Raw genomic sequence first — 27,415 nt, forward strand, 5'->3', positions numbered from 1 at the left:
ATTCTACAAGCAAGAGCCCTTACAATCTACTCTGTCTTCTTCCATGTAGCACAAGCTATTTTTGTGCATACTCTCCTCCATATATACCACTTTAGCATCAAGTACAATCAATGGATGACTGACAATAATGATGGATTGTGTGTATAACTATTGAGGACAAGCTGAATGGAAACAACTATCCACTGTGGACTTACCACTATGGGCTTACAAGGCTTACATGATGCATCATATAACAATTGCAAAGGAGCTTTGAAACATTGTGCATGGAATTTAAAAATGTCTTAGTGGAGTTTTAGAAGCCACGAGTACAACAAAAACAAGTATGGTTAATGATATTGCATGTCCTAGTTTTGCTTCAATTAAAGCACCACCCACCACTTACCCTAGAGCAGATTTATTGGGATAGCAAAATACAAAGGCTTATGCCTTGATTGCAATGTGCACCATTATCTCACATATGAGGCGGCTTGGGATATACATATACATTTGTACCAACGGAGAAATGTGGCCCAGATGCACAAGCAATTGAGTAAGGATATGAATAAAGGTGATTGTATGGACAAGAAATATCTAAATTTTGCTTTTTGTTTTTTTTATAAAGTTGCAAAGGGTATTTCCTTTATAGTTGCACAGAAGAACTAAACTAAACTAAACCAAGACGCATGGATGAGCTGTAAAATTATATGCTCTTAAGATTATTGGAGTTCAGACCATACCCTACATACAGTAGGTCAAAGCAGTGTGGGAATTATATCCCCTTAATTCAAAGCGGCATGGGAAGTCCTGAAGGTGAAGCTGAAATACTGGCAGAATGTGAATGCAAGAAGCTTTGAGACCTTCAGCATTAGCAAGCCCATTCATGGCATACACTCATGCTATGCTGCAAATACATCTGCATTGTAAACCATGTGATCCCGTATTGGAACTACAGACCAATAATCTCCTAGACTGGTACAACTATACTGCTCATAGTTATTTGTAAAACGCATATAGGGAATATACAGGCAGGTCTGAACAATAGGTGTGCAATCTCAGATCAGAGCTCAGGCTGGATGTCTTCACTACTGCAGTTACACTCCATCATAAGTGTAAAAGCCAGGGCATCTATATGTCTAGCTCTGCTGCATCTGGCCCAGCTGGTCTGAACAACAGGCACACAATCTCACATCAGGCTGCAAGTCCTCACTACCACACTTACACTTCATTAGTGTAAAAGCCAGGGCTTCTGTATGTTCTCTGACTGCTCTTAAAGTTGCTTCTGCGAGCATATGTGTCTGGCTCTGCTGCATCTGGCCCACACTGCCAACGCTGATGGTGGTGAGGGTATCTATGCCAACCACCCTCCCTGTCCCGATGTCGCCCGCCATGGCTCTCATTTTGAGATCCATACCTTTTGGAAGAGCTTGCGCGACTTCTTGCACGATTTTCTGCTTTTAGCTTTCGATCCTCTTCTTCCATATCATATTGGGACCTCTGCAGTTGTGATAAGATTAAAAATTGAACACAAGCTATGCATATAATTTGTAATGGCATTTGCTGCAGAAAAATGAAAACCAACCTTTCCTGTGTCTGATAAGATACCATAAGCTTCACCAATCATTTTGAACAACCTCTCAGCATCCCTGCAAACCTCCTCGCCCACCTTCACTACACTTGTATCACCTCCGTTCTCACGTGTCAAAAAATGTCCTGCCTGAGAACACACGCAAGTGAATTTTGAGCTTTCACAGCAATCCTCATTATCATATGCTTTGATCAAATCACTCTTTTTCTCTAATTCTAGCTATTTCAAACCTCTTAGAAGCATGTAATACAACTCCAAGAGACAAAAGCAAAAGCCTCAGATTCTCTCCCTAAGAGCTTTGGAGCCTAGGTACCTTATCTGGATGATGCTTAAGAGCTGCCCTACGATAAGCTTTCTTGATCTCATTAGCAGATGATGAGAAATCAACTCCCCTACAAGTAAAACAGATAATGCCTTGTTAGAGCTGTTAGTTCATGTGACCAAAGTCAGATCTATTAAACTTGGCACTTTCAACATCTTGATAAACTCCAGCCCTGAAAAATGAAAATCAATAACCTACTTAAAAACATTCCCAGGTTAGGCCTGAATATTCCCCAGATTTACCAATAAGAGAAAGATGCCAGTTTCTCACATCATTTATGAATCAGCCACAACATTCCCATCTTTGGCTGTGGCAAGAGCAGCTGCAAGCTCTGGTGATGGAGGTGTTAAAGCATGTCTTATAGCAGTCAAGACAAGCTGTGGATCTTTTCAGACATTCCTGACACCTGTTGCAATCGGGATGACATCCCTACCACCTCACTCAAGTCACAGCTGTTCCCCTCTTTCAGAACATGATGAGTTGTTTGTGACATTGACACGGACAGATTAAAAGTCACAGTACCCCTTCTTGATCCCCCTTCCTTCCACCTCTACCTTGCAGGTGTTTCTGCCACTGCACACACCCCCCACCCCTCCCCCCAAAAAAACAAATGGCCGACTATATTAATCACATGAGAAGTACAAGAGTCATAGCACAATAGCAAAAGAAACTGCCACATGCCAAGAAACTAAATCCTCCTGAGGGAGAAGGCCAACGTGCTGAACAAGATCCAACCGCCAATGGAGAAAACCCTTCAGCCTAGTAACATGACTTTGTACCCCAAAGGAAGAATCAAAGATGAAGGCATTCTTGGTAACCCAATTGTGCCACTAGCCCCAAAATCTAAGAAAATGAAACAATATCTTCATTTGTGGTGCACAAGAGTGGGATATTTTACCTTGCCGAAGACCCAATCAGAGGGATGCAACACACACACACACACACACACACACTCTCTCTCTCTCTCTCTCTCTCTCTCTCTCTCTCTCTCTCGTGAAGATAATTGAATTTAGTAGTAAATATTTACGTCAGACCATCAGGTCAGCAAAGAAGTAACAGACATTAACTCTCTCACTGGAAATATTTACGAGGCCTGCAGGCTATCAGAACCACCAGAAACCTATTACATGAATAGTACTAATAAATCACACAGCACATCTCCCATTGGAAGACCCCATGATTTAGTGCATCATCGTCATGTTTTGCTTGTGTTCCTAAGTTTCTCTTCTCTCTGTGTTTGCCGTACACACTTTGTTTTCCCCGAAAATCCTATTGTCTCTCTACATCATCGCATATCTTTTCCTGTTATCTACTATGGTGTCAAAGCGTAGGAGCTCAAAGAGCTAAAGATCCTATTCGTTAGAGAAGGCAAAGACAGGTTGGGGCTTCAACATCACCTTCTGATTTCCCCCTTCTGCTGGATCATTAGGAGCTCTAGTCTCTTAGTGATTTTTTGACATGGTATCAGAGCATACCTGTTATCTTGAAATGCTATCACAGCACAGGAGCTCAAAGAGCTAAAGACCTTGTTCATCGGAGAAAGCAAGGACACATTTCGGGTTCTGCATCACCTTCAAATTTCCCACTTCTGTTGCATCACCAACAGACAGAGATACCCTTCTTTCCTCTCCCTCAAACCCTCCCTTTTATAGGTTGACACTCCAGTGCTATGACTTCTCCCCAAGCAGATGGATAGACCATTGGGTGCTCCTCTTCTAACATCACCAAACTTCCCATAGATACTAGCTGACATGGATCTTTGCTCCCTACACTACTGAAGCATATTCATCTAACCCCAGGCACTCGTTGTGCCACCTCTACCTTCTAGCTCACAGAGTTTATTTGGCATCGGCTTTCCGATTTTTTATGCTCAAGGCAATAAGATGCATCTGATATACACTAAGCCCTATCAAGCAAAAAGAGGCTCGTCAAGCACCACGGCCTCCCCGCGACCACTACGATGCGCTATGAAGATCGCTTCTACTTCTTCTAAGGTTTCAAAAATGCCACCTCGACAACCCGTAGTTCTACATTCCGCTCCTCAAATAGAGAGTGATTGTTGGATACTATCCCTTTGGCAGTCCGCTCCTTCGAGTGATAGTGGTTGTTTGACACCTTCTGTTACTTCACTCCACAATCCACTCCATTGAGAGATAGTAACTATTGCCCACACCCTTGGCTCAAGATAAGCCTCATCTTTCCCCACCCTCAACTACTCATGTTCAAGAGGCCACCTCTGTAAGCTCTTTGATATCTTCGACACCCCAGATAACTTCTTCGGCTCGAACGGTGACACTTCCTTTGCCTCATTAGATGATTCCAAGTCCATCATCCATGAGTTTCTAGATTTCCTTTCTCTGACAGAGGGGGATATACTTTCTTTGCCCTCAGAGGGGGCTTCTACTTTTTCTTCGGATTCAAAAGGAGCCCCTCCATCTCCACCCTAAGAGAGGGCACCTACTCATCATGAAGTTCTTCACCCACCATTTACTCTTTCAGGATGGCAATCTTCAAGTAGTCATTTCTCTTATTGATTCCCAAGATCTTCAGATACTGCCTAGATCACGGTCTTACAAGTTCAACCGTGACTTGGTGACAAGGCCTTCGAATTCCTTCCAGCATGGAGATATGGAGCTAGTGGCTTCTCTCCCGAGGTGGAGTCAAATTCTACAGTTCATCTCGTCTACTATTCCTTACTACTAGTTACTTTTTAGGTGGAAATCTTGGATCTCCAAGATCCTCTACATCTTATTCTTCTCTCTCTCTTTGCTCCTCTTTCTTTCTCCCTTTTTGGGGACCAAGGGGGCGTGTTGAGAAGCCACTTCTTCAATTTCTCCACTTCAATTAGGGTTTCACACTAACCCCCCCAAAAAGGGTTGGTGTACACATTCTGATCATTTCGTGATTGGACGCCCACATAATTGTGCGCCACCCTAGATAACTTTGGCCTATAAATAGGCCATCACTTCATTCATTCTTCACCACCACACCACTTCAGTCATTCTTCGCCCCTCTTCTTCCATCACTCCAACACTCTTTTCTCTCTACTCCACTATTGCCTATATCCCTACTAGAGGGCATTGCAGTTTGTGGTCACCCTTCCTCTTCTTCTTCAAGCGCCTTGTTCTCATCAACAGGTTTGCATTTGGAGGTCTTCTACAGTTGGCAACCTCCCTCCATTGTTGTTGGCGACATCTCTCCCATCATCAAGCATCAATCGTCTGGATTTGGCAACAGCCTCCACCCATTAGGTGTCATATGTATCTTGTGTTTGGCACCTTGGAGGTGTTTTCTATAGCTGGCTACATCATTGCTACCTGGTGGCACTTTTGCAACTTGTGTTTGTTGTGATCAAGGGCACCAAGCCTCAATTTCCCACACTGGCATCAATCTTCACCAACTAGCGTCCTCATCCACCTTGCATTTTGCACATAGGTGTCTTCTACAATCTACATTTTCCATCATCACGCATCACCTCCACATCTGGCGACCTTCCCCTACACAGGCATCAACATTCAAGCTCTTGAAATTTGTGTTTTCAGGATTCTGGCCTCTAGGATTTGCGTTTGCTGCCCAAGCCATTTTCCTTGTGTCTCAGGACTGCACTTTGCTCCGTCGACAACTGGTGATCATCTTCCTCATCATCGACATCATCTAAGGACTGCGGTTCGCTCCCTCGATGGGTGTCTTTCACCTTCCATTGATTACTTCAATAGCCCACTACCCGAAGGACTACGTTTCCACTCCCTTCATTGTGTGAATTCCCAGAAGTGCTGCCACCTAAGTTAGATAGGACAGTGCAATCATCTTCTAAGCTTCAACTCTGCTATATCATCTTTTCTTCTCATAGCATGATTTGGTACATCATCATCATGTTTTTCTTATGTTTTTGAGTTTCTCTTCTCTCTCAATGTTTGCCATACACACTGCATTTCTCCCTGCAAAACCTACTATCTCTTTGCATCATCGCATATCTTGACAAAGCCAAAGATAGAGGAACACTATGTATGCAGATGCTCAATGTACTATGAGATCGAGGACACTTCCATTGCCTTTTTACTAAGGGATTCGGACCATTATCCAAGGTGATGGATTTCTCAAAACAAAGATATTTTGGGCTCTTCCTATTGCAACTACGCCAACATAGAGAAAACCTCCTATAAACTTAGGAGCAAGCACCTAGAGACACACAACAACACATGCTCACAAAGTTCTATAGAGCTTTGACCACTCCCTTTACCACAAAGCCCCTGACCACTCCATTTACCACAAAGCCCCCATCTAACCAACTATTGGCCCTGTCCTGGGGAGTCACATTGGATAAAGAGATATAGAGCTCGCCCTCCACTCCCAGCAGGGGTCTACACCCCTACAAGAGGCATCAACTACAAGTACAGAGGATATTACATCCTCATCGAGGAGCCTTACCTCATCGCTTCATCCTCTATAGGCTAGATAGACCCACGAGAGATATCTTGGGATGAGAGTATCCCTAGAGCAGTTCCAAATTGTATTTGGTATAGATATCATCTTGTACTCATCATCTATGTATTGTTTATTCTCCATATAGTTAGTCATAGTATTAGATGACAGCTATTTTTGGCTTGGAAAATCCCCTGACTCTTGGATGTAGCATTTTGGTCTCATAGACTGATTTGGCCTTTTGAAGGCATTATATATACATATACATATTGATATATATGTGCATGTATTACAGCAAGCTGTGACATTTCAGTCCCTCTCTCTCCCTTAAAGACTTTGATAATCCACACTAAATTCGGCATCTTTGTTAAAATTTAGGTATTCTTTAAGTAATATGAATTTTTAAATGCCATCTTAAACCCATCCTAGTCCCCTGCTTTTGGCCATCCCCCGTCCCTGTTCCTGTCACTGGTGAATATAATACCAGCTGCTGTGTGTATTGCTTGCAGAGTGGCACAGGCCAAGTTATAATCTTACAATGCAGATATTGCCTGTGTTAGCTACAAGCTCCCTGTACACATCTAAACTCCACCTTTTATTGTGAGATTGTTATGTATTGTCAGCTTGCTCTATATTCTTCACATGCTGCACCTCTGAACATCAGTGCATTGCTAGCAGACATTGTTTATTTGGAGAACCATTGGTACTTGCATACACCACAGGCTCAGCCATTTTTGCAACAGCTTGGCAACAGGAGACTAGTAACTTGCTGAATCTCGAGGGTTAGGTGACTGTCCCAATTACTTTTATTGGGAAAAGCACAACTTTCAGAGTCATTATGGTTTGCAGGGTTTACACAACTGATTTGTTTCAATTTGTTTTATATTGCCAATCTGAAGGATAAGTCAAACTCATTTAGATGTATTATTTTCTATCATACCAATGCTCGTTGATCTGGAACTGAGTATTTTCAAAACTTTTGACATCAGAAAGTGAAAGTCTTGTCCAATCTCTCAAAACCCAGCCTAATCACATGTTAGAATGGCCCCATGTTCCCTTTCTCCAGTTTCCATTATAACTTGATTCCAGGTTCACTTAACAAGGGACTACTGTGCCGACAGCTCTTAGAATGGTGTCTCTTTCCACTGCACGAATACCCAAAGCATTTAGTACTAGGGACTCGGGCACTTTCTTCCATATTACCCCTCAGATGGTTTGACATTACAGCCCCACCAGATTGGTTGTTCACACAACCATTATATTTGTGATGTACTTAGCTACACTTTACATATTTCCTTGTACTTTGTACATTGCTTCAGGGGGTTTTCCCTGAGGTGTTATTAATAGAATTTTATTTTCTTGGGAAAAAAAGAGCATTTAGTACTAATTTCTTTGTATGCTCTTCAAACTCGATACAAACCTGGATTTTTGTCTCTGTTTACACCATTTGAATATTAGGACCTAAAGAAATGATAACTATCATTTCAGGATATACAAACATAGCAACATTATGTTTAAAATGCCACCTATGAACATTAAACATCTGATTTTGCAAAATAATTACGTACAGCAATAAGTAATGATCTAGTGGATAGTCATTCTTTGCTTCCTCAATTGCCTTCACCAATCTACGACGGGCTTTCTTCATATCCTGTTCAAGAGTCTTCTTGTCACCTACTTTGTATGGAAGTTTTTCCTGCTTATCAAGCTGATAGCCTTCCAGAAGTGTGATTAGTCTTCTCAAGTCATTGCTTGCTCCATGAAAATCTCGAACCATCTCAAACAATGTTGCTCTTCTAGACAAGGCCTTTGTTTTCCAAACAATCATCAATCAATCAGCACTCACTCTCTCTCTCTCTCTCTCTCTCTCTCTCTCTCTCTCTCTCTCTCTCTCTCTCTGTGTGTGTGTGTGTGTGTGTGTGTGTGTGTGTGTGTGTGTAAAGGATATTGAATAAAAGAATGCTCAGATGTACAAAAGGCTGTCTGGCCAACATGAAAAAACCATATGCACAGCTAAAAGAAATAACTTTAAAAGCCACATGGCTACTAAAACAAACTTGGAACTTGTTGAAGCCCTTGAACTCTAAGAGAGTCCTACAGCATTATGCATAGCAACAATCGAAGTTGTGAGAATAGCCTCTAACCATGGAGCAACCACATCATCGATAATAACCCCTGCCAATACCATAGAAGCCACCTGCCACAATAATAAACCTCCGATAGACCAATATGCCCATGAATTCCAAAGGCCAATTCAAATATAAAAGCATTTCTGGTACGCTGCATGTGCCAAAGCCCAATCCAACACAAGAAATGAAACACATAAGAATGTTTCAGCTACAATGTCTCAACTTGCAGCAATCTTTGCAAGATCCATGCTTGATTGGTAAGTTCTCTATAAATGTCATAAAGTCCAAACACTAGAAATGAAAGCCCACATCTATCCAGCAGCTAGGTAAGAAACAAACAGATGAGATGCAATCTCCATACATGTAGTAGAAACGGCACAATGGTCACTAGCAATCTTGTGTTGCCACACTACATCACTAGTAAAGCGACTCCAATCAGAACTCTCCAAACAAAAACCTTACCTTCATACAAGATCTTTGACTTCCATACCTATACAATCCATCCTGCCAATTTGTACACCTATCTAAACCATCTCTATATGACCATACCTTACTAGCCTTCTTTCTAACCCATCTTTTATCCTTTACCATCCTATGACATAACATATTTGCTGAAAGCTGCAAAAAATCTTCAAGCTGGTAAAACCCTAATCACACCAAGCCACAAAGTCCTCAAATTCAAGAAGCAAAATATTGTGCCCACTTTTTCGTTCCATCCTAGACCACACCGACATGTGATTTTTGGGTTTGTGTGAGTACTCTTGAAAATGGTGAAAAGAGTAAAGCCTCACATGGTGAGAGAAAGAAAAATTTCCCAGTCTCTAGACTTAACATAACCACTCTATTCAGTTTCTTTCTGAACAAGGATTGTTCTCATCGCTATAACAATCCAAAGGCAACCAACACTTCAGCTCAAAAAGAATTGGCATTTTGTCTAGACTCGAGAGGATGCCAACAAGCAGAAGACAATAGGTCTTGCCAAGAAGGAACCAAGTGAGATAATAAAAATAAGTTTGAGTAGAATTCAAAACGTACCATCAAGAGGCCTAAACGTGTATAGCCATGAGAAATTTCCACCTCCTCAATAAAATCTTGAGCAATATTTGCCCCGGTTTGCTGCTTTGAACACAACCTCCAAAAGAGCAAATCTAAAGGCCACTATGTGTCTCTTGACATCCAAAAGAGCAACCCCACTCATACACTTTGGAGTGGTGACATGCTCCCAAGATACCCTGGTCTAACCAAGACAATCTCCCACATTTCTTCCATAGCATAAACCCACTAGGCTGCACAAATTCATCTAAAGATCTGAGTCATCGATAACGATGGCAATGAGGAGATAATATTAATCTCAACACTCTGCACGACTTTGGGAAACATGCAAATGAGCACTCTTGAGATTCCAATATACAAATGTATTCCTTACACTATTGAACATCTAGTCCAACAAATTTTTGGGCACCATTTCCACCCCAATGGGATGAATGAAATGTATCATCCATCTAGGGACAATTCTGCCCTACCATCCCATGTCAACCAAATCTCTTTATGTGGAGCTAATAAGAACAAACTATTGAGTATCAACATGCAATCCGGATGCCAACCCAAACAAAGCCCATGCAACCATAGCTATAACCCGATTAATTTCCTCAACTAAGAAATATGAAAGCGTCACAAGCAAGTGACAGAACAATCACTTCGTGTCACTAGAATGTGCCCTAAAAACTACAATAGTTGAGTCCTACAAAAAGGATTCGAGGGCTCACTTGTTGGGATATATCATGATCACCACACCTAGACTTTAGAGTCTAGACCCTAAGCGCACCCATCCACACCGAGATAGTAGCAGCTAACAATATGGAATGTATATCCTTACAATGGGAGCACAAAAGTGAGAAAGCTGTGATAGTAAAATAATAGCAAGCCGAGATTGCCAAAAATGAGACTATATCATGTGAAATTATACAATCCACATTCCTCCATGTATTGCAAAATAAACAAGTCACTAGCTGTAAGTGGTTATAGAATTTTAACCTCACTTGCATAAATGTACAATCTGGTTATGTACAATGTTTGCTCAACATTACCACATGTCTATGATCACATCAGCCAAATCTATGCTCTTCAACTGGAAGTTCAGGACATGTAACTGTGATACACATTAGTTCCGTCAAAACTCAAGAGCCATCCATCACATGAACCGATAGTCATGGTCAACAAGGCTCTCCAAAGCATCAAGCTCAAATGGTCCATACAATGGATCAAACAATTATGGTCAATGGAAGTTGTTCGAAGAAAATCATGACTCAAGAAAAAAACAATAATAGGACAAAATAAGTAAATTCATCATCAAACAAAACCTTACAGTTTTGCCAATTTTTCCAAAATGACCTTAGAAAAATTGAGTGAATCAAACACAATATTACCATCTTGAAAATTTGTGGCTTTGCAAGTATTTCATTGAATAATTCTTGTGATAATAAGAAAATAAATAAATAACACTTTGAGGCCTTGCTTTTTCATAGTGCAAGCAATTTGTGTCTCCAAGGAAAAAGAGTTGAGAACATACCCTCATGTCTCCCATCTTCATTCGAGCCATGGTTGATTGACAAATTGTTAATATGGAGTTTATGCCAAAGGATGATGAATGAGAGACAAAGCTCCACTCAACTCCCGTAATATTGTATTTTGGGAAAAAAAATTTGAGAAAAGAAAAAATGTCTATTAACAGCAACTTGAAGAAAATCCCCTAAGGTAAATTGCATAGTACAAAGAACCCTCAAGAGAATAACTACGTACATCGTACCTTCAATGCTTGTGTGAATAACCAATTTGGTGGATTAAAGTGCTAGACCATCTGAGGGGCTAGGTCAAAGAAGGTGACAAAAACCCCAAGCCTGCAAGAAAGCATCGTTCCTCATCATCCTCAAAGCCACCATGCAATCTCTTCCAACTCCTACACAGAGTATGGTTGATCTTTATTCAATCCTCACGAGTCTCTCCGCAATGGAGACGTACTAGAGTCTATAGCATGGCTACAACTCAAAGTCCAAATGTACTAGGCAATAATGCTAGCAGCCAGCTCCCATCTATGTTAGTGTGACATGTCCATCGGTCCATTGTATCTACGAGTAGTCTAGGGTAGGGATCCTAGGTAGATGTTCTTTAATGATGAGAAAGCAATGGTTTCCTTAATACTCCTTGTATACACATGTAGGGCCTACGTTTGTGACCCAAGCTACAACCTGCCAAGCCATAACCATGGTCTCTATTGTGCCATGAAAGACCATCCTAAGGGCTCTCCATACCTCCTAAGTTGTGGGACAATCCTACTGACAATGTCTCTACATCTCTAGCTCACCACATCTCACTTATGCTACTAGAACCCTGCCATGCCCAATCCATGTACCAACTACTAAGTTCCTATGAGCTACCAACCACAAGAGGATGAATATCTTCATCAATCTGAAGCTATCATCATCCAACCTTCTCCAAAGTCTAACAAAAAATGATATGAAATGCCATGTTTGTGGCATGTGCTAACGAGGAGCAATTGCTCATTGTGATGTGATCCTACTCATCGAATCCTCCTTCCTTGATTGCGTTGCCAAAGAAGGTCACATCGAATGGCCTATCAAGGAATAGGTCCCCTCCAAACCCACTCTCTTGGATCTCAAACAAGTGGTTGGGGCCAAGTCAATAAATCAACTCCTCTTACAATGCACTACTACTTTGATCCTCTATCTAAAGTACCCATAAGTTTTGTTTAGTCCAATTCCTCTCCTTCGAGGCAACCTTCCCCCATGGCAAAAGTGAAAACCGTTTCTCTACTAGTCACAATGATCCCAAGGAGGATGCTTGCAAGATACTTGACATAGCATGATGTTGCTGCCCCCATGGTCACCGCCTTACGGTATACAGCCCAACCATGAGGCTTGCAAGTACCATTATGATTATGGGCTGCCCAAGACAGCTCTCACTACCCATCAAGTGAGTTAGTGGTGATGGTCTGGATTCAGCCCTCATGTGACACAAACATGGCATCCCCTTTTTGTGAGACCAAGGCACTAGCTTCAAGGTCACCGCCCCTCAAGGCTACCCTTGCATGTAGAAGTGCCAGCCTTGCCCTAACCAAGAACATGCCATCAATCAAGAAGATAAAGGTTACAAGGCTTTGTTCATCAACCACACATGCTGCTATGCAACCAAATACTCGAGAACCGCAGACTATGAACCCCTTTACCGATCATATATCATGCAAAAACAACAAAGGACTCGCTCGCCAACACTTCATCTCCTCCTCCACCATGTAAGGCAAAGGTTTCGTTATAGCCTTGGGGCAACAAGTCCTCAATCTTCCTTCATGAATACCTTGGGTGGAAAGAGGAGGTTTTACATAGCTTGCCATGTAATCATGATACTACAGCTAGCACAACCTCCACATAAGGGTATCAAGAAAAGAAAAGAAACTATAACCACTTTGTTCCATGCTCTTCCCACATTTCTCCTGCTAGTATCATCCCATAGCACCCTATTCAAGAGTGGACTAAACCCATTGAGTATGAACCATCACAATCTCATGAGCCTATGGTTGTTATGTGCATGTCAACATGGCACATGGTAGAAAGCAAATTGTTGTTCGAAACAAAATCCCTCTTTGTTGCTCCTTCCATTGTGCAATTTCCAAATCTAAGTCACCTAGAAAACTTAGACCGCTATGACTATGTCAACAAAAATCTCTCTTTGTTGCTCCTTCTATTGTGCAATATCCAAATCTAAATCACCACTCAGACTGTTAAGACTATGTCAATGTCCATAAAGGAGGCTCTAGAGGCAAACCTATATCTACTAGTACACCTATTACATTATCTTCCGCTTCATTTGAGCATGTTATTGGTGCTAATCATTTGCAATTCACTCCTATCCCTCCCTCTTCACATGATAACATAGATTCTCTTTCTTTTGCTTTTAATAGCTTTCGATGGCTATCAATGCGTATCTAGAGCCCAACATTTCATCGAATCCTAAGACTACATGTATAAAATCTATTCAATTTCTCAAATGTTCTTCGAGGAAATTTGAGGTTTTTGTGTTTCACACATCCCAAAGAAGCAAACATGTGCAAGTACACCATTCGGTTGCTGTTTGAAACACGTTTGGCATAGAGATAGCTGAAATTTTGGGAATTTACAGCATTAAAATCCTGACATTGACTTTCTCTACACACATTTCGAGGTACAGCAATGTATTGCTGTTTTAAATGGTTATTGCACACTTTTCAAGGAATTTAGAGGTAAATTTCGCTTTAAGACAATTATGTAATTGCATTATCTATCTTGTATTGGAATTTTGATACTCATGTGATTACGTTTTGCACTTCAGCTTGGAAGTATTTGGTTGCAGTTTGTGCACTTTATTGCAGCAATGGCTCAACAAGGTCACAATGATCATAGCAACATTTTGGGTGTCCTTGGTCTCAGGAGGACAAATTGATGGCACCAATTACTCCTTGTGGAGTTTCAAGGTGCACAATCTACTGGTTGACAAGGTTCTTTGGGATTTTGTGATACCACCAATTCAACTAGAATTGGAGGGTTTACTCCTCAAACACCTCAAAGAGGGGCTAGAGGACAACAAGCTGCCTTAGCTCTGCTACCCATATCCCTCCTACAAAAGAACAAAGGGAATGGAACTCCAAAGATGCATAGACCTTATCTTTGATTGCTCTTTCAACCAACAAAGCAACAATACCTCATATTCGATCTTGTAAGACCTCAAAGGCAACTTGGGATATCCTTGAGCAACGCGAAATGAGGGCAGAGTCTCTTACTTAAGAAGAGAATTGGCAAATCCACACATGGAGAAGGGTCATGCTATGACAAATCACCTTACTTACATTCAAGATTTGAGAGAGCAGCCAACTGCTGAATATTGATGAGGTGATAAGCAATGAGGAGATGGTCAATAACACCCATAACTCTCTTCCAGAGTCGTATCTTGGTTTTCACACTTCATTGAATTTGTCTTTTTGAGGGGGGGCACAACAAGGCGTCACATTCATGGAGTTAACCGACCTCTTGTTGTAGCCAAGCACATCTCCTTATAGTAGTGACAAGTAATGCACACTTTGTCTTCTTGAGAAGGAAAGTCCATTCATACTCTATTATCCAAGTAGCCATGGAAGTACATATCATTTTTCTTCTGTTGCCCACAAAGCATGTCGTGTGATAGTATTTAAAGCCAAGTTAGTGAGAATAATTCTTGTCCACATGTATCCATCAAATTGTTGCTACCTTTGAGAAGACTTTTGCTCCTACATCCCACATGAGTAAAATTAGATGTGTTACTATTGTGGCTGCCCATAATGGATGGAAAGTGCATCAATTGGGCATTAAGACAGATCTTCTTAATGGCGGCTTGCATGAGGATATTTATCGAAAATAACCTCCAAAGTTTGTGGTTAAAGGCAAAGTGCACTTGGTTTGTAAGTTAGACAAGGCTTTGTATGGCTTGAAACAAGTTCCTTGTGCATAGTTTTCAAAGATAGATGCTTATTTGAACAGCAAAGTGTTCAAGAAAAGTCCTACTCCTACTCTATACATTAAGATTGAAGGGGAGGACTTGGTGATTATTCTTGATGTAGATGTTATGCTGCTCATTGAAATTAAAGAGGATAAAATTGTAGATATGAAGGCTGAATTAAAGAATACATTTGCTATGTCAAATATAGGCCTCTTACATTACTATTTGGGGATTCAATTCACCCAAAATCAGCATGGTATTGTCATGTCATAGTCACAATATGTGGGAAACCTTCTACACAAGTTTAACATGCAAGATCATAAACCTATGGGTACTCCTATGGAGCCAAGGCTAAAACATTCCATGCATGATGGTAGTGAGATGACTGATGATGGAATTTACGGCCAAGCTGTTGGATGTCTTACCTATCTTTACAACACACACCCTAGTACACAATTTGCAATATCTCAGATGAGCAGGCTTATTCATTGGCAAGCTGTTAAGCGAATATTCTGTTACTTGCAAGGTACTAAGACACATGCCTTGATATTTCCAAGGGGAGAGACTTACAACTTCAAGCTTACAACGATTCAAATTGGGCTACAAACTAGATACTCGGCAGTATACTAGTGGATATTGTTTCCTTTCGGGTCGTTCATGCATTTCATGGCTTAGTAAGAAACAATCTACAATGGCTACCTCATCTTGTGAGGCAAAGAACAAGGCAGCCTTCACAACAATAGTTGAATGTGTATGGTTGTGCATATCGCTAGCTGATCTATAGGCTTTGTTGGAGGGTCCTACATCCAACTCTCTCATACAATCAAAGTGCTATTGCAATAGCATGAAATCTTGTGTTTCATGCTCGCACAAAACACATTGAGGTTCACTACAACTATGTCAGGGAGAGATCTTATGCAAGAGAGATCAACTTGATATATGTTCTCACATATGAGCCTTGACTTACGTTTGCATCTACAGCAAGTCGCTTTTGTGTTTTCAACACTTTTCTTCATCAACCTCGACTCCAACTAGCGGTTACTACACTCCAAATCCATCTCCAATGGACAACACACGTCAACACCTGCCTCAACCTGCTTCCACAAGAGCCATTGGCTGTTGGACAACTCTGCCCTTGAGCATTCTATACATTCTCTCATTCATTTACAACATTGATTCATTCACTTCAAAGTTCTTTTCTATTTGTGTTTTTGTGTTTTGTGTTTTTGCATTTTGTGTTTTGCCTTTTGCATTCATCATATTACCTTCTGAGTTATTGTGTTTCAACCGTATTGGTACATTTTGTGTTTTCTTTGTGAAAACCCTAGCATATCTTTACATGCTATCAAAGTTGGTGCTCATTTAAAGGGTACCATGTGGCTATCATGGAGAGCTTTGTTTTGTGCAAGATACACCAACAACACATATCTAATTTCGCAATGGCTCAAACAACTCCATCTTCAAATCCTCTGATGCTTTTTCCAACTAATCCTTCAATGGAGGCCCCATGGAGGCATTATGGTCTTGATTTGGAGGATAAAGTCACTTGGTTAACATAACGGCCATCTCCCAAAATTGAGTATGAGCATGTTTTACATACCCTAATGGTGGTTGATTCTTCTTTGGATATTCCGACTAAGAGGTGTCAGATCTATCTTTATCATCAAATTCATCGTGGTTCTTGGCACCACACAATAACTGACATCAGGTTTCTCTTCCTCCTTCGGCTTTGACATCCATGGTTGAGAGAAGGCTCCTACCCTTTCTTAGTATTCTGCAGGTTTTGGCATTTGTCCTCGACACCGACCTCCCTTCCCTATTGTACCTCCCATTTGCATTGCATGATGATCATCTTTGTAAAAGGCTGCTTCCGCAAGTAAACAAATTCCCCATTAGGAACACTATCCAAGTGGCCCATACTGCATGTGCATTCTCATCATGTAGCATTAGCCTATGCATCTCATTGTGCACAATATCCCTAAGCGGATCCTAAGTTGTTTCCACCAACAATTCTTTTACCACCACACCTACATACTTCTTCATCCTGTTCTTCTTCAACACCCTTGAGTGGTCGAGATAGCTTGTCTATTTTGTGATGTGGTGGATCTAACCATCTCTTTCCATTCTCCCCCCAAGGCACAATTACTTGATAGGCCCCAAACCACACCTTTTCAAAAAAAAAAAGTTCAATGCACTTTCATCTGCCTTTACAAGTCCTAGTAGGCCACTAGGACTGGATAGATTCTTCCAAAAAGATGAAGATACAAGCTCAAAATCTCATATATGCACTAATTAGCCTATTTTTTATCTGGGCAATCGACTGGGAAACCTTTATCCAATGCATTGGCCTCTCTAGGGTGCTCACTCGAGCTACCCTGGTAAGATAACCATCACCTCTATAGTCTTGGTAGGCCACAAGCCAACTAATGTGCACCCTTTGTCCTAAGGGTAAACATGGGCTTGAACTTTTCTTCTAGTCCCTCCTTAGTTTCAATTTTGGGCTTGAGAGGGGGTGTTGAGCTAAAAATGCATTACAAACTGATTAGCTCTTTAAAACAGCCCCAAAGTATGTAAATTATCAAATGCTTCCTTAAATAGTACACAATCCTAGTCCCTCCTTGGTTTCAATTTTGGGCTTGAGATGGGGTATTGAGCTAAAAATGCATTACAAACTGATTAGCTCTTTAAAACAGCCCCAAAGTATGTAAATTATCAAATGCTTCCTTAAATAGTACACAATCCTAGAGAGTTTTGGTGTCTCATATACAAAACCCTAATTTGGGAGGATTCTTCTACATCTATAAATAGACAAGCTACCCACCATTCAGCCCATCCCTGTCTTGTAGGTTTTGGCCATCAACCCTTTTCCACTAGTTGTCCAACCCCCAACAACTACTACTACGTGGTCTATAGCTATCACCCAACCTCACACTGCTACCAATGATCATCTGCCATCATCTTCAGGTAGTTACAGTGATGTATTTACCAATTCCAACCCTAGTGACTATTGCATTCTTGTTTCCAACCTACTGCCCTTTCATTTCCAACATTGGCCTAATTTGCGGTTGCATCTACAACATGTCATTTTTATGTTTTCAGCACTTTTCTTCATTAGCCTCTACTCCAACTAATGGTTACTGCACTCCAGATTTGTCTCCGATGGACGACACACATCAACAACTCCCTCATTCCACTCCCACGATCCCCACTCCAAATTACTACTTACATAGTGGACCCAAAGACACTATCATCGATTGGTGTTAATTGCTAGAATTATTGCCTAGCATATATGGATTGCAAGGTGCGGTCATGCTATAGACCTTCAAGATGTATCCACAACAGAGACTCTTTCAAGGATTTAAATAGAGATCATCCACACTCTCCACAAGAGATGGAAGAGGATGCAAGGTGGCTCTAAGAGGGTGAGGAAGAGGAGAGAACCCTTCTTGTGGACCTATGACTCCAACACTTTCTTCCATATGGCCCCTCAAGTGGTCTAGCAATATAGCCCACTAGATTGGTTGTTCATGCAACCATTGTATTTGTGATATACTTAGACACTCTTGATAAAGTTCATTATACTTTGTATTTTTACCTCAAGGAGACTTCTCTAAGATGTTATTTATGAAAATTGCTTCTTTTTTTGAAAAAAAAAAGAGGAAAAGACAGTTGGTTTGGGGTTTGGAGTGTGGAGTTTGAACAATAAAGGTTGAGAGCTGAAGAATGCTGAATAACAATGAATGGATCACCAAAGACTGAGAAGAGAAACATGTGAAGCAAAAATCAGGCCGAAAAGTGCATGTAAAAATGAAGCATGAGTAAAAGTAGGGCAAATTCTTTTCCAAATATCTGTCCTAAAATGCATTTCCCTATTCCCACATTTCATGCCACTATGAGAGAAACAAAGGAAAAGTTAGACCTAAATTGCAGGGGGCAGATAACAAAGTAGTGTGGGTAGAGATGATTTAAGTTGGGAAGGCAAACAATGCAGAAAAAAAGGTTAAGAGACATACACAATAAGGAGAGAAGATAAGGTGGATGACCATTTAGGAAAAAACAAAGGAATCCAAGAAGGGGATGAAGAAGAAAAGGATATTCAAGAGAGGCACCCAACTTGGCTGAGTTCTACTAGCATACACAAGATGTAGCCCCATTGAGGGGATGACGTTTGGAGATCTAGAAGAAATCTCTTAGCTCTTACAATTGTCTACACAAGATGTTGCATGGCTAATGAGACTCAAAGGCATTCCATTCGGGACTGACCCAAAGCAAAGAAGATTTAAAGGAGAGCACTTCAGCTGGTCTTTCAAGGCATTTTTCTTTATTTGTCTAACCAAGGTAATAGATAACCAATTCAATTGTGAGTGGATATATCTTAATAGCACCCAATTAGCACACCCAAGAGAGTTTACTAGGTCAACCAACAGCCCGCAGGCTACCATAAACATGCATCATCTAACTCATCTACTGTCAAAATTTGTCTACTCCCTCATGTCAAAATAACAAGTATGCTATGATACCATGTCAAAATAAGTGACAGTGCAAAGAGACAATAGGATATGCGGGGAGTAACACAAAGTGTGTACGGCAAACACTAAGAGAGAAGAGAAACTCAAAAACACAAGAAGAACAAGTTGATGGTGCACGGAATCATGCTATGAGAAGAAAAGCTTATACAACAGAGCCGAAGCTCAAAAGATAATTACACTATCCTGTTTGGATCAAGTGGCAACACCTAAGGAAAATATACACAGTGAAGGGAGTGAAACACAATCCTCCAGGCAGTGGGCTATCGAAGTAATCATTAAAAGGTGATAGACAACTACCGAGGTATCATACCGCAATCCTCTGATGCCGTCGAAGATGTGGAAGATGATCACCAACTATTGAGGGAGCGAACCACAATCCTCTGATGCCGGGAAGTGACCTAGGCAACAAAACACAAATCCCACAATGTACCAGCTGTCAAGCACAAGGAGAGCAACCCAGATGCTGATGCCAAGTGGATAATGATGATGCCAAACGATGGAAGATGAGCCAACGGGCTGCAAAAACGCACGTCCTAGCAACCTCTGGCAAACGAGTGATGCTAGGTGATGGAGGAGCATGCTGCAAAAACGCAGGTCCTAGCAACTTCTGTGACAAACGAGTGACGCTAGGTGATGGAGAAGGAGCCAAACTGCAAACACGCAAGTCCCAACAGCACCTGTAATAGACGAATGATAAAATCACTGACACTAGGTAGTGTAGATTGCTGGCTGCCAAAGGCTAGGATGCTGATACCAAGCTGGAGATTATGCCGCCAAGCAAGGAGAAGACCTCCAAACTAAAAAACACAACTGAAGGTGAAGCCTGAAGGAGAAGGGTGCTAATGCCAAGCAAATGATGGTGACACCAGGTGGAAGATGCTCCAAACACAAGGCCTAATGATGGAATAAGGCACCTGAAGTAGAAGAGGAAGGGTGAAGGCAGCCACCACGAGCCACAAACTGCAATGTCTTGAAGGGGTGTGAGGGCAGTGGAAGGGGCTAGTGAGAGAAGTGAAGTGGTAGTGGTGAGCAAAGAAGGTGGTGAAGAATGATTGAAGAGAGAGTGGTAGTAAAGAATGAATGAAGTGACTGTCTATTTATAGGCATAAGCTATCCAGGGTGGCACACCACTATGTGGGCGGCCACTGAAAAAGTGGCCTAAATGTGGAAATCAGCCCTTTTTAGGGCTATCAATGTGAAACCCTAAATGAAGCGTGTGAACTGAAGAAGTGGTTTCTCAAAACCTCACCTCTCCTTTTGATAGTAAATAACTTAAATTCTCTTTGTAAACTCCAAGGAAAGTCATATGAGAATATCCATATAGTTCAATATGTTTTCAACTGCAAACATAACAAAGCACACTTTTGTATCAAACTTTGCATGAAAAGCATGAAAAGCACACAGACCTTGGGATACTGCGGGTCTAATGCAATTGCTCTGCTACAATCTGAAATAGCATCTGCAATATGACCTAGGGCTTGTGAAGCAGCAGCACGATTGCAGAAGCATACTGCACTAAAAGGCCAAGATTCCCCATTACGCGCCAAAGCAGCAGTGTAGTGTTCAACTGCTTCAGCATGTTTACTTGCCTGAAAAGCTTCATTTCCCGCACCCTGCATTGTTAAACAAAAGAAGCAAGCTATGAACAACAGCACTGAGTAGGAAAAGTGCAGAATGCAAACTTATAATCATATATAAAACCTTGTGGTGCAGCAGATCACTGATGACTGACATAAGCTGCCTAAAGGAGTCATTGCTTGAAAACCTGAAAATATTCCATAGCACAACAAATCACATCAAAACCACTCAGCTAAAGAACACATCTCCAAAACAACATATAGCTTTGGACAAATCCCTCCTCCCCAAAATTTTATTCTTTTTTTTTAATTTAAAAAAACGTGCCACTTGAATAGAAAAGGTATCTTATCTTTGTCCACGAACATGTAAACAAAATGCTTTTGTAAGCATCTTACAAATAGTATTCTATCAGATACAAACTCGCAGTTCCATCACTTCATTAGTACTAGGGTTAGAGGGAAACTCACATAACTATTTTCTTCGAATCATTCTGCTTGATAATTTCACTCTTTTTTCATTTTCTTTTTAATTTTGAGCACATGGGGGGTTAATCATGGCTACTGTAGGAGTAGTGACCAGATACCTAGGGGATGGTGATGTTGCTCTGGAATAGCCAATGTCGTCCCAGGCATGACAATGGCTATTTGGAGAATCACAATGTTATCTTGACATGGTGACATTGTCATGGGCTTGATTGTGAGGTCTAGAGGCTGGTTTGAGCACTCCTACTAAATCCTATGTTCTTCTTTCTGTTTTCTGTAGCATTCCAAAGAGATTTATCATGCCAAATCTTGTCAAAGCATTTTCTTTTGCATTTATTGGAAAGGATCTTGGCAAGATTGTGATCTCCCATGCAAAGGCCTTGAGGTGCTACATGTGTGATGGTGAAGATCTAATCTAGTGCGGGCTTTCCTAGCAATGCATGAAGAGAATCTAGCAAGATCATAGGTTCAAGCAAATTGGTCTTCTTGTGCATTCGTGCTTTCAGAACAGATGCCCAATCTGGTAATCTTGGCCTCAGCTTGTGAGAGTAGTTGAAGACAAGTTCTTGAATACTGCAAAAACACTAAGCATATGTATTGAAACAGCATATTGAAGACCCTGTAAGCAGCAATTTCCAAACAATTGTACCAAAAATTCAATAATGATAAAGAAATATCACAAGGAGCACCAAGCTTTGGGACCAATCTTTCTTTGTGTCAAGGCGTAAGAGCATTCTAGCTCCATTGTTTTATTTAGATTTATGTTTCTAACTTCAGCACTTGTTACAAGTTAATGGCTATTGCCCTTTGGTTTATAATTCCTCGGTTCCATTGTCAAGATGTCACGATCTTCCTTGAAGGGGTGAGTCCAGTCTTAAATTCAACAAAACAACAGCATTCAGTAGGGATGTCTCACACACAATGGAACAAGGATTAATGAAACCAGTCTATGACTCACATAAAGCGGTAGTTCCTCCAATTAACACCTGGTCTTTTCACACACACAAAAACATAGATCTCACTCCCTTAACTCACAACTAGACTAGCCCCGAAGACCAGCGCCCCTCTCGAATTTTAAATCAATTAAAAGATGGAAAGTTACAAAAACGAAATGTTCCAAAATACATAACCCGAGAATTGTTGGTTTTCATCTTTTCTGAGTAAATCCCAACTGCATAAGGACAGTATAGCATGACCAAAACAACATCCCTTTCAAGAAAGCATTTTCTGTGACCATAACTCAATGATTCATGTGCAGAATTGCAGTCTACAAATCTCTGAATTCACTGTTCTTACTGTCCAGCATGTCCAAAACAACATCCCTTTTAGGAAAGCATTTTCTGTGACCAAAACTCAATGATTCATGTGCAAAATTGCAGTTTGCAAATCTCTGAATTCACTGTTCTTACTGTCCAGCATTAAAATAGTTCCATAAGCAGCACTAAATCAGCGCTGAAAAACCTTGTTCCTGTGTAGCATGGTCATTACTTTAGTTCCTACATTGGAGAAGCCAACAGCTGATCCTGAACCTTGACAATGAGGTTCTTGCCTCAGCAGAAGTGCAAAGAAAACACAGAATTGTACCTTCGATGGAATCAACCCATCATGCAAAGCATTTCCTCTGAGAATAGAGAGAGAGTTGACCAAAGGGAGCAAGCTCTACCTCCGTACATGAGTCAGAGACAAAGAAGTACTCTCCATAGCTAATGAAACTGCAGCAATCTGCCCTCAACTCCTCAAAACTTCATTCTTAGATTTGCCCCTTATGCCTATTGCGTTTTTCTTTAATGCTCTCTCTCTCTTTTGGGAATTTGTGCCACATGGCATACATGTGACAATTTTTCCCGTTTAAACCTTCCGATCTAAAATTCTCCATGATCGGTGCAAAATTTGACCTCGGCTCAAACCAGAGAATTAATCCTCATGCAAAAACGAAGATAATGACGCGAACAGATTTTGGGGTCCAAAAATAGTAACTCTCTAAATTTTAGGGATGGTGACCCTTGCATTCCTCGAGTTGTTCTGAGCAACTTTTATCATTGCAACCACATCAAAAAGTGTAATGTGGCTCAATTACAGTGACTTTTATTCCGTGAGCATTTTCACATGTACATCTTCTGTCTTGGCTAGGATCATTATCCTGCACCATCTCTAGTGCTAAGCACATAGTCCCAAACCATTGGCATTCTATTCTTCAGTGCCCATTCAATATGGAACCGGTCCTAAGGCTCAGACAAACCATTAGTCCAATTTGTCCCAATGGCTACCTCTTCTAGCCATGCAAAGATCCTGGCTTATTCCAAGAGAAATCTAGGAGTAAAGAGCAACAGCAACTAAAAAAAAGAAAAATAAAATATTTATATAAGTAAATAAGCAAAGCAAGTGCAAAAAATATCACCACCTCGTGACAATTAATGTGGAGATTGAGATCTCGACAAGTTCTAACTTAGTAGACAGACACACATGAGCTGTCATTGGATTAAGAAAGCCATTGTTCACTTGCCCAAGCACCCTTTTAAAATCATGCTCATCAAGATGCAAAAGGATAATGCTAAAAAGTACAAATGTAACTCAAACAATGGTGTGTTAGAAGTGAATGCAACAATGAAAGCATATTCATATACTGAAATAGACTATTGAACACGAGGAAGAATAAAAAAGAACATTGGTAAAGAAGAAAACTCTAAAGAATGCTCGGAAAATGAAATCCATATACAAAGACATGAGACAATACAGAACCAATGCGAGCCACTAGCTGTGAAGGCACTGGCACCAGCTTCTCTCTCCACCAAGGACCTATGAATGACAGATGAATGATGATGGAGTGTGTATGAGGAGCCTGAATATATAGGCCGAAAGAATGCCATAAATGGCAGCAAGTCAGCCAACATAAAATCCCAAAATAGCCATCATAACAAGCCTATTAAAATGTCTAAATAATCAAGAAAATGTCTTGATACCCCAACCCATTGAATCGCATATACAAACTCAGACATAACTAACATATCTACTAACATGGTAACCATAATCATGTAAGCACCAAGAGAAGAAGTTGTCTTCTCTCACCACTCAACGATGGAAGGAAAAGCTATGAAGACCATCTCTCTGCATCATCTCAATGTCGAAGGAAAGGGAGCACCCACTCCAATCCTTGGAAGAAGATACTAAAGGATTGGGTGGGTAAGCAATTTGACCAGAATATCTACAAGATTATCTAATGAAGGCGCAAACTCCAAGCAAATGGTGCCCAGCTCCACTTCCTCTCTCATAAAGTGGTAGTACCCACCAACATGTTTTGTCTTTAGATTGATGATGGGATTACCATCTAGTATTATCACATTTTGGTTGTCACAAAAAATCACAAATGATATGCTACATGGAAACTATAGCTCTACCAACAAGCTCCTTAGATAGATGACCTATGGCACCATCATAGAGAGCCTAATACTTAGCCTCCACAATGAAGACAACAATTGTCTCTTATTTACAGCTTGACCAAATAATGGGAGTTGCATTGAGGGAGAAGTTGTAACCACCATGCAAATGGAGAGTATCATGATCTCTTGTCCAATTAGGGTCAATGTACCCTTGCAAAAACAAAACTTTACAAAAATGTTAGCCATAAGAATAGAACATCCTATAATTATACTTGGGTCATCATTGGTGAGATGCCCAAAAGAAATTAAAAGTTTACTCGATAGTCAAATTGACCAGAAAACTCAGATAACTAAGACTTTTACACTCAAATACTCACATTGCCTAGAAGCCCATATAATGAGTGGTTAAAAAGTGAAACCAAATGCTTATGATCAAAGAAACAAAGCATGAACTAATGAACCTTGTTGAGCTAACATATGCTTTACAACTGATTAGCATTTTTAAACAACCCCAAAATACACTTAATTAATGCAAAACACAAATTTGGTGCATAATTCGAGAGTTCCAATGGTTTCCTAAAACCCTAATTTTTTGGGGCATCCTTCAACATCTATAAATAGATAGGCTGCCCACCATTCAACATAATCCTTTTATGCAAGTTTCTCACTCTACCGTGCAAATTTCAACTATTAATCACTTACCATATGCTATCCAGCCATCATTGACTACAAGCCATCACTATCCAGCCCTAGGCAACCTACTTTCAGTCCATCTGCTACGTCATCATAGTACCTAATCAACCTACGTTTTTAGCATCTTGTGCCAAGTACAAGCTGTTGCCATCTCTCCCACCAAGCGACTGTTGCAGTACCTGCATCTTTGCTATCCAACAGGCTATCTACATCAGCAAATACCTCTTCTGTTGTCGCCTCAGTTCCCTAACACTCTAGTGATCAACGTTTGGTGTTTCCCACACTCCGACACTCCAACCGATCATGGCACTTGGGATTCGTCTCCAATGGACGTCACTCTGCAACATTGCACTACTTTGTACTTACATTCATTTACAACATTCATTCAATTCAGAGTTTCATCTCTTTTTGTTTGTCTATGCGTTTGAGTTTTGCATTTTGCATTTGGGATTTGAGTTTTGCTTTGTCTCTGTCAGAGTCTTTGTGTTTTAGTCTCGATCGTATATATTGCCTTTCCTCCATGCAAACTCTAGCATATCTTACATGGTATGAGAGTCGGTGCTCTTCTAAATAGTATCTTGCGATGATTGTGGAGGCTAGTCTTTGTGTGAGACTCACACGCGACTCAATTTTGACTCATAATGTCTCAAGCACCTTCTTCTTCCAATCCTACGATGCCCTATCAAGCTTCTCCATCATTGAAGGCTTTGAGAAGGCATTATGATATCGAGAAAAAGGTAGATAAACCTTCACCTTTACCATCTTCTTCTCGTTTTGGTCATCTTACAAATGAAGAGTTTGAGAAGTACTTGCGCATCACGTACAGTTCCGTTTGCAGAGTGCTACTACTCCATCTAGACTGATTGGTAAGACTAGCCATATCTTTGATCTTGAAGGGATCACGATATTTGTTGCCTCTAGTGATCCATCTCCTTTATCTCAGCTAGGCCTTATGCCAAGTTCATATATAACCCTTTTGAGTCATATAAGCCAAAACCCTCTCTTGTTTCTTCTTCTGTTATGCATTTTCAATATGTTAACTTTAATAGAGGAGCCTTTCAAAGCAGATACCCTTCATCAAGTATGTCTCTATCATTTGTTTCATTTGAGCAAGTAAACCACACTTCTCAACTCCCTCCCATTCCACCACTATATTCTCCACATTCTAATTTACTCACATCCTCATTCCAAATTCTTGGATTACATTCCACTTCTGCCCAAAGCACACTAGGAGTTGGATCTTCCATCTCCACTCCTAACACTTCTCTTTCTCCATCCCACCATCTACCTATTCTCCATTTACTCCATCTCTTGGTGCATTGTTAGAAGGAATGCACCCTTTAACATTGTACCTTCCACCTACCCCCTCTTTACCACTTCCTTTCACTTTGGAACGACTATGATGGGTATCTCTCTCACTACCCCCGAACATCACAAAATCCCCCCCCCCTTCCCACACGATCTTTCAGACACAAGGATATACATCCTCTACTTATGGACTCTCATCACATATCCCTTGGGTCACTCCTACACAAGGATTTCCATCCACTACTTATACTCCCTTGGCAAGATAACCATCGTCTTTGTAGTCTTGGAAGGCCACTAGGCAACCGACGTGCACCCTTTGTCCAATGCCCTAGCTATTTTGGGGTTGAATGCCCTGGGCTCAACATTGTCCACCTTTTCCTTTTAGGCTTAGTTTTGGGCCTAAGAGGGGGTGTTAAGCTAACACAAGCTTTACAGCTGATTAGCATTTTTAAACACCCCCAAAACACACTTAATTAATGAAAAATGCAA

The 27,415-nt window shown here is 40.8% G+C and overlaps 1 protein-coding gene across 1 annotated transcript in view; it reads right to left on the bottom strand.

Annotated features, from left to right (window-relative positions):
* Positions 1-549: 549 nt before the first annotated feature.
* The window catches only part of LOC148019795 (uncharacterized), a 100,717-nt gene continuing 73,851 nt past the window's right edge, over positions 550-27,415 (bottom strand). The window contains exons 7-12 of the mRNA XM_087699970.1: positions 21,190-21,253; positions 20,895-21,101; positions 7,877-8,115; positions 1,878-1,956; positions 1,559-1,693; positions 550-1,473 (exon numbers count right to left, since the gene is read on the bottom strand). Of these exons, the coding sequence (XP_087556096.1) occupies positions 1,195-1,473; positions 1,559-1,693; positions 1,878-1,956; positions 7,877-8,115; positions 20,895-21,101; positions 21,190-21,253 (1,003 nt within the window). The 3' untranslated portion in view covers positions 550-1,194. The remainder of the gene's footprint in view (positions 1,474-1,558; positions 1,694-1,877; positions 1,957-7,876; positions 8,116-20,894; positions 21,102-21,189; positions 21,254-27,415) is intronic.

The sequence above is a fragment of the Lygodium microphyllum genome, chromosome 19 (genome assembly GCF_053477565.2).
Source record: "Lygodium microphyllum isolate KBCC chromosome 19, Lygodium_microphyllum_v1.1.10, whole genome shotgun sequence".
Classification (NCBI taxonomy): Eukaryota; Viridiplantae; Streptophyta; class Polypodiopsida; order Schizaeales; family Lygodiaceae; genus Lygodium; species Lygodium microphyllum.